At 32.6% G+C, this 9,032-nt stretch overlaps 1 protein-coding gene across 1 annotated transcript; it reads right to left on the minus strand.

Moving 5' to 3' along the window:
- Positions 1 to 6,669: 6,669 nt before the first annotated feature.
- Positions 6,670 to 7,065, minus strand: LOC111916986 (extensin-1-like). Its single transcript, XM_023912629.1, has one exon. It carries the CDS (start codon positions 7,063 to 7,065, stop codon positions 6,670 to 6,672), a length of 396 nt encoding a protein of 131 aa, XP_023768397.1.
- Between the last annotated feature and the right edge of the window lie 1,967 nt (positions 7,066 to 9,032).

Genomic DNA, 9,032 nt, shown 5'->3' on the forward strand with positions numbered 1-9,032 from the left:
TAATTGTGTTGTTCAACAATCTTAATACTTTTGTTCTGTTCTAGTATGAGACTGACCCTTTGTATTGGTGAATGTATATTTATATATACTTCATTAAATATTTTAGTATTTAAAAATATATATTCTTGGTCAGAGTGTTTTAGTCCCGAAGTGTTTATAGTTTGTATATCTTTTATGGGTTGATATACTTGATTCACTATAAACAATGCTCTGATACCAATCTATCACACCCTAAAACCGAGAACGGCGGAATACGTTCTGGGGTGGAGGACGTCATGTACAGTATCATAACAATTGCATAATAGTAAAAACAAGCGACAACAACCATTTCATTAATATAGTGATTATAATTACAAACGTGTTCTGCACAGTTAATAGACACCAAATGTATAAACAAAATAAAAGATGAATCTTGTATATGCTCCATCTTCTCAAAAGCTGCACCAGTACCTGTCTATCTTTGACCTGAGGATGCAAGTTATTTTGAAAACGAGTATCAGCATAGAGCTGGTGAGTTCATAAGAATTTAGTGTCGTTGTTTGTATAAAAGTGGTTACAATCATGTAATATAAAAGCTATAATTAATGTTTAAGAATAGTAGAAAAATCCCTAGAAAATTCTATATTTTCCAGAATTAAGCATATGTAAGTAAAATCCTTCGAGTGTGTAAAAGTATTTCCATTGAAACTTTCAGTTATAAAAATAATGTAATAAACCACCTTCAAGTAATGTAGATGAGGAAAAGTATTGCCGGTTGGTTGTAGTAATGTTGCAAACTTCAATTAGTAATATATGTTTATTTACTTCGGGAAGTCAGCTTAAACTTTAAGTCTTAGTGTTGTTAATTTGGATATGGATTTGATCTCTTATGTAACCAAATTGAATGATAATAGAGGGTCCGATGACTTTCCCAGTCATATGTAGTGTAGCGAAGTAGTGCCACCCCTGGGCCTAATCGGCTCGGACTGTAGTCAACAATCAGGATGTAATAGTGTCTGTCCTGTATAGATCTATACATGTAGTGTTGCTTTCCTTCAGGGAAGCTCTGGTTACATGGTATTTGCGCAGTAGAGTGCCGTATAGAGGGATAGTGTGTTATACTCTGGATTAGTGTATTCTCTCGTATTATAGTATAGTAAACTTTTAGTATAGAAGATAGAGTGTTCGCTTTAACGTGTATTAACTTGTAGTAGTAATGATTATAGTGAGTATAGTAGTAATAGAGGTAACGGGAGAATCGGGCCTTGAGGAGAGAGAGAGACTAGTGTGGTAAAAGTTCTAACTTGGTGACCACTCAACCCTTATATAGGGTTTGAGTTTGTGGCCAGGTGGAATTTTACCCGATACCGACGTTAAACGGGGCTTATGGTCGTACCCGATTAAATTGTCGCAATTTAATGTTTTTGTAACTAAAACTTCTTAAAAGGATATTTAGGGTGTTTCCCGCATTCTTAATTTATTCCTATCCTTATGAAGTCATAGTAAAAGTACAATTTTTTTTGTTTGATCCCAATGTTAACGGAAAAGTTAAATAAGAACGAGTTCTATTAACGGGAAAACGGGTTACGGTGACGGAATAGTTTCGGGTTGTCACACCTGGCTCAGTCTAACAAAGGAAGCACAGACTCCAGACAGTATCAAATGAACGATACAACTAGCAAAGTCTAAAACAAGGAAAAACACAGACTCTAGCCAGTATCGAGTGAACGATACAACTAGCAAAGTCTAAAACAAAGGGGTGAATGTGAATTAGTATGTAACCATGCTGATCGACGATAGAGTATCCGATGACCCTACAGGTCACGCGTAGAGGTAGTGGCATTATGTCACCCATGGGCCTTACCGGCACAGACTGTAGCTAGTAGTCTGGGTGTGGGAGTGTCAGTCCCGTATAGATCTATACACATGATGTTCACTCTCCTTCCCGAAGACTCTGGTTACACGGCGATGGCGCTATAACGCGTCGTAGAGGGAAATAGTGTGTCACATTCTAAAGTAAAATAGAGAGATAGAGAGAGAAACAGAGACAGATAGAGTGAGAGATAGAGAGATAGAGATAGAGTGAGAGGTAGAGTCTCCTAACTATTCCTATAATAGTTGCTAGGGTTCCAGAAACATGAATAATAGAAGGATGCCTTTACTACCTAAAGGCGATGAATTGGCTGAGAGAGAGAGCTTTTATGTCCATATATGTATACATGATATATAATTAATGTTTAAATGACCTTCGGACGGATACCCGATACCCACCAGACCACATCGCAACGAGGAAAAGGAAATAGGGCGAACTAGCCTTCCTAAGTCCTTTAAACATTATTTATATAATTATACAAATATTGGCATGCATTTAACAAAATAAGAGCATAGAAGAAGACTTTGGTAAAACCTTTGGAAAACCTTTACACTTAAGAAAATTGTGACTTGATATCATTTTGTAAAACAAGCTTTGAAAAACTTTGGAAATCCTTTGAAAAACCTTTCATAAACAAGCTTTGAATATAATTTGATAAAACAATTTAAGTGAAGAAAACCTTTGTTTAAAACACTGCTGTAACAGGTTTTGAAGTAAAACATACAGCGCGAGAGACAATTTGAGAAAATATTTAAACAAGTAAAGACGTTTTGGAAACCCATCTATAGTGTTATACTTGGTAAAACAGATGAAAGTGTGATAAATCCTTTTGCATGCGGGTTATTAATCACATATGATTGATATGATAACTAGCATGTTTTAACTTGTATTCCCCCCCCCCCATAAAACCATTTAAAAATGTTTAAAAGGTTAATTCAGGGGTATGAACTCACCTGTGGCGAGTGGATCAGATGGAAGTGTTGGTCAAGTGCTCGGTGTCAAGTGAAGACTTGAACACACTTAATGACCTAGTAACATATGAAGACATATGTTTACATACAATTAGTGATTATAATACTAATTAAACACGTATAAGCATCCTAATGTGCGGAAAAACACTTTGTTCAAGTGTTAGGAGGCTATTGGGTTGCAATAAGGGAGTGTATGGCTTAGTTAGGGAGTTTACTCCTCAAGAGTAAACTCTAAAAGGAGATTTCAGCCCAATGACCATATCCCCATGAGTTTACGGCCGTAAACTCATGGGTGGTGTGTTTTTTGATGTTTAAAGGCCTTACGACACTCGTGGAATTAGGCATAGGAAGGGGTTAAGGCTCCAAATGAACCATATAAGGGAGTTCACGGCTGTAAATCATACCTCCTTATTTTTGTTTCGCTTGACGAATATTATTTAAAATATTCCAATTGGCTTAAATCCGGCCAAAAGTATTTTGAAATAAATTTGGCTAATTTTTGACGTGCTTAACTACGGCGTTAAAACAAACGGAAATTTCGGGTTGTCACAAACTGTGTCCACATTAGGTCCTATTTTTGATATGTTTATCATTTCATCTAACTCTTTTACAGTTTATATTAGTATCCAGTTAGATCGATTCATCACTTCATCTTCTAATTTTATTCACTCATTCACCACAACCACAGTTTCAATCAAAATGTTACGTAAGTCAGTGGCGGAGCCAGATCAAAGTAAATGAGTATCCCCGAAAAGTAATGGGATATCCCCGATAAGTAATGGCTCTGCCAATTGGGTATCCTCGATAGACAATTACTTATCGGGGATACCTCATTACTTGTCGATGATACCCTTTACGTTGACTCTAGCTCTGCCACTGGCTTATAAGCTATCTGAAATTTATATAATGACATAAAATGTTTTCTTAATTAATTAAGAGGTATATTTGAAAATTAAAAAAAAAACTTTTAAAAAACTAGTCTTAGTAGCTTTTTAAAATACTAGTTTATAAGCTAGTTTTTGGCTTGCCTAACATGACAACTTAAAAAATATTGAAAAATAAACTAGCTTATAAGCTAGTTGTGGCGCCAAACATAGTCTTAATTATTAAGACTTTTATTATTATTAGCTTTTTTTCATAAAAATGAAAAAAAAAAATTGTTATGTAACCTTTCGACTGAAATCGTTTTTGTGGTGAATGGGAGACTAAAATGAAAAAATGAAATGATGAAGTCATCTAACTAGATACTAATATAAATTGTAAAAGATTTAGATGAAATGATAAAAAATATTAAAAATAGGAAACTAATGTGGACATAGTTAAACCTTATTACCTTTTTTTAAACGGTTATAACAACTATGTTGGTATAATATGTACAAAAAAAGACCTTATGAACTTAATATGGACAAAATTAAAATCTTATGACCCTTTTTTAACGGTTTATAACAATCATATTTGTGTAATATGTACAAAAAAAAAACATTAAGGACCTTATGTGGACAAAGTTAAAACCTTATTACCCTCCTAGGTCATTAACCCATCTGTAATATGAAATAGTGTGTTTCTTTAAGCATTCATTGTATGTGGTACTTAATGTTTCCATAGAAGTACTATAAAAATAACTTTTTTTTAATCGGTTCATTATTGTTTACTTGGATCACCATTTTTCAATCTATATCATTCGATCACCATTTTTCAATCTATATCATTCAAAATAGATCTAAAGGCTTCCGGTTAACCTTTTTATTTTTAAGACTTTAGTCTTAAAATTAATGGACCTTACTATTATATATGTATTATAAAGTAGTATAGATATAGATATGTGTGTGTATGTGTGTGTGTGTGTGAGAGAGAGAGAGAGAGAGAGAGATTTTAATTTTATTTTTTTATTTCCTGTTTTTTCTTCATCATTTATGCTATTCGGTTTACGATTTACTCTTTCCCTTTCAGACAGAGATTTATGAACTAGGATTATATTTAGATGTAAATTGATAAGATTTTGAGATTGAACCTCTCTTTTTTAATGAATTATGAGCTTCTTCTTCCATAGTTGAAGACATATCCATCAAGCTCCTAAGCAGCTCAGAGCCTAAGGTATCAAGAACACTCGTCGTTTCACTAAAAATAACCTAGCCACCACTACCACTTAGTTTGTCTCTAAAATACTTCTAAACGAGGTTCTATGACACCTAACATAGACCCCAATATGCACACAATGAAGCTTTTCAATGTGCAATTAGATATCAACAATAGTAGTAAATCGTTTCTTAGAAGTGTGTGGAGTTCGAGTTGTAGGTGGAATAAGGAAGCAGATGATGGAGTGGTGGTGTTTTCTGAAAATCTCCTATTCTCCATCGTTTTCTGGTTATGCATCATTCAAACCTTCAAATCATTGGTAAATAAAGGGAAGAAATGGGGTTTTAAATTCAGATCTTTCATTATCGGAATGAATGTTACAGATGTTATAAATATGTTTTGAAAGAGAAGAATTAACCGATCCAGTTGTACAATCTACTCTTTCTTAAGAGAGAGAGAGAGAGAGAGAGAGAGAGAGAGAGAGAGAGAGAGAGAGAGAGAGAGAGAGAGAGAGAGAGAATGGAACCTCTTTTTATTTATTAATTATTAAAAGTAGATAAATATATGTTAAATTAAAAACATGAAAGAAAAATAAAAAATAAATACATGAGGGGCACTATTGTTATTTCAGTTTAACGAGGGACCAAATACGCATCAAAATTAGGCAAAAATGACCACCAATCCAAAAAATCGATGTTTGGACCAAATCTCAGAAAAAAAAATACATACCACAGTAATCGTTCTTACAGTTTTGTCTATAAAATACACAAAACTACGTAAATAGTTCAGGTAAATAAGGAAATATTTAGAAAAAATATGAAAAAAATAGTGTTGTAAATGGCGGATTAGGTGGCCGCCTAGGCATTAGGCGGACAACAACTGCCTAGTATTTTTGCTAGACGGTCAAATTAGTCGGAGCCGATCAACTATAATCAACATCGGTCTAAGCGTGCCTAGGCGGAGCTAAGCAGCAAAATTTAAAATTTTTTCAATTTTAAGTTTATCAAATTTTCAAATATTACGTCAAAAGTTTCCAATTTTAAAATTTTAAATGTCAAATGTTTTTAATTTCAATTAATACTCTTAAATTTTCAAAATTTTAAAATTTAAAATTATCAAATGTTTATTTATTAAAATATAATAATTTTTGAATAAATTGTATATATTATATCAAAATAAGTAAATAATCATAAAAAATTGTCATATTTATTAATTTTGTTAGTATATAAGTAATATTTAAATTCTAAAAAATAAATTCTAATACAATTAAGGCTATCCACCTAGACGTTGATTAATCTCCGCCTAAACCGATTGAGCGCTTGACCCTAATCGACTACCTTGCTTGACCCTAATCGACTACCTTGCTCCCGCTATCGACTTTTACAAAACCTTGAAATAAAAGTAAAACATTATACTTCCAGTGATTTTACATGCAGTTAACGTCTATATATAGTGAGACTTTACGACAGAGGGATTGGTGCTGCAATGAATACATACCACAGGGACTGGATTTGTAACAAAAAGTAGTTTGACCAATATAGCCTATTATGCCAAACAATAGTTATCATTTACGTAATTTTGTCTTTTCCTTACGATGAAAAACCAAAACAAGTTTTTGTTATACTGATTTCTTTTGTGAATACACGTATGATCAAAATACAATAACTTTTCCGAACAACTGTAAACCCTTTTTGTCCTACGTAGATGCATGTAATGTGTTGGTAGGTACTTTTTCACCGGCGGTGGAGGAGATAACCGTAGTGGGGACAATTACACGTAAGGTTTTTTAGGTGGAGGAGGTCGTAGGAACTTGTGAACCGGTGGTGGTGGTGGTGGTGAAGAGTTGTGCACGGGTGTACGTGGTGGTGAAGGTGGCTTTATAATTATAGGCGGATGCGGAAGTATATGTGGTGGATCTGGTGAGATGTTTCCATATGGTTTATGTGGTGGTGGTGGTGTAGGAGACTTCTGAAACCGAGGATGAGGTGGTGACTTGTAAACATAATGATGCTTAGTTAATGACGGTGAGGATTTCTTAGGTGGAGGTGGTAGAGATGAGTAAGGGTAGGTGGCATCGGTGGATGAAGTAAAGCTTAAAGAAACAATAACCACCACAAGAGAGATTAAATGGGTTGGCATCAAAGACGTATCCCCTTTCGCTCCCATTTCCACTAAAAAAAGTGGGATGTGATCAACTGCCTTTAGAGAAAACATCTTCTTCCCTTATATAGGTATAATCCTTCCAACTTTGCACTTAAAAAGGTTATAATTAAAACCATGTTAAAAATAAACAACCAACTACGTTAAATTTACAATGCATGTGCAATAATTAATAAGCAGTCGTACTCGGTACTCCGAAGTCCTACCCTAAAGGCCAAAACCCAATGACTTTTGGGCAGCGGTGGAATCAAGAATTTTAATATGGATATACACATTGTCAATATATTATATGTAGTTATCCAATATCGGACATTAAGAAACATTTATAATAAAACATTTATAATCTTTTTAGTTGTGGATACAATAACATGAAATTTGCTTATAAATATATATATTATATATATATAAAACAATTTTTTAGGGGTATTGTAGTATCTCCAACGCCTCATCTAACTGTCACTGTCTTTAAGATGTTTAATTACTATTTACAACAAAAATAATTTAGTTTTTTTTTTTGAAAAAATTAAGTAATATGCTACGTCAATAACTTTTTTTTGTATTGTAAAGTAAAAGAAGATAGGTTTATGAGATAAAAAGACAAATTTAATCAATTTTATTTAAAAAATCTTAGGAAATAACCAAATATTAAAAAATGGCTTGTATAAGCATCGAAATCGTAGATGAACCTTCATGGTCCATGATTTTGCCATTTGGACTGTGATTTTTGGTCAGACTTGCAATTTCATCAAAAATTTAATTTATTTTTCGAAATTTATCAATATTAATATGAGGGAATTGTATATAACATCTAACCATTTACGGTTTTCTTAATTCGACCACATTTGTGATTTCATCTTTTCCATCTCATATGTCATTTCCTCTCCTCAGGTAAGATCGTAGAAGTATCTAATTCATAGGATTATACATTAAACATTTGTGTAATTTCATTTATTCTTATTTTTACAAAAGTAAGGTTGTACAAATGTTTAATGCATAACCTTATTCATTAGACACTTGCAGGGGCGGTCCTAGCTAGGTGCCCGGTGTGGCACCGGCAACACCTAGCTTCCGCGCACGTAGTAGAAAAAATTTCATTTTTTTTTTTAAATTTTTACCTATTGTGCCACTACGTAAAAAAATCGTGCAACTACTACAAAAATTGTGCAACTACATAAAAAAATTGTCATTCTATCGGGAATTACCAAACGAAAAAAAATAATAACGAGCCCACAAGCCAATGTTTTAATCGATTATTGTCCAATAGTCCAATTGCCTAAAGCCCAAAATAAAACTTAAGTGAATAAATAGCAATTGGGCTAATTGCTTGTAAAAAAGATAGCTCATCCTAATTATTTGAGTGTCTAATTGTTGATCGGTACAAGCAAAAAAAAAAACGATTACACAGTAACACAACTTGTACATTCTAAGTTCGTGTTAGAAAATCACAGATGTTAGGAATGGTATTTTTACGTATTTTTATATAGGCATTTTGGTATATTTTTTACGTATTTATTTATTTTTTTACTTAAAATTTCATTGCATGTAAACTATAAGCTAACTGTTATATAGCTTATAAAAGAACAAGAAAACACTATAATACTAAAAAAAATTCAAAGATCATGTTCTTCCATTTTTTTTTCTTAAATTGAGTTTGTAGATGTACAAAGTTAATGAATATCTTTATTAATTTTACATTGTATGAAAAAAATTTAGTTTCTTATAAAATATTTAATTATAAATTAGTAAATTTCACAACACAATATTGTTTCATTTCATAGTTTATATGATTTTTCTATAGTTGAATGGTGATTTTGTATAAAGTTGTTATGTGTAGTTTGCATGAGTTATATATGATTAATTATATAAAGTTATGAATTTTGTGAGTTCTCATATTAATAATATTTAATTATAAGGGGACAAAATAAACAGCTGCACAGGGTCAAATGTTTTTATTATATATATTTTTATTTAAA

Source organism: Lactuca sativa, chromosome 9 (assembly GCF_002870075.4).
Source record: "Lactuca sativa cultivar Salinas chromosome 9, Lsat_Salinas_v11, whole genome shotgun sequence".
Lineage (NCBI taxonomy): Eukaryota > Viridiplantae > Streptophyta > Magnoliopsida > Asterales > Asteraceae > Lactuca > Lactuca sativa.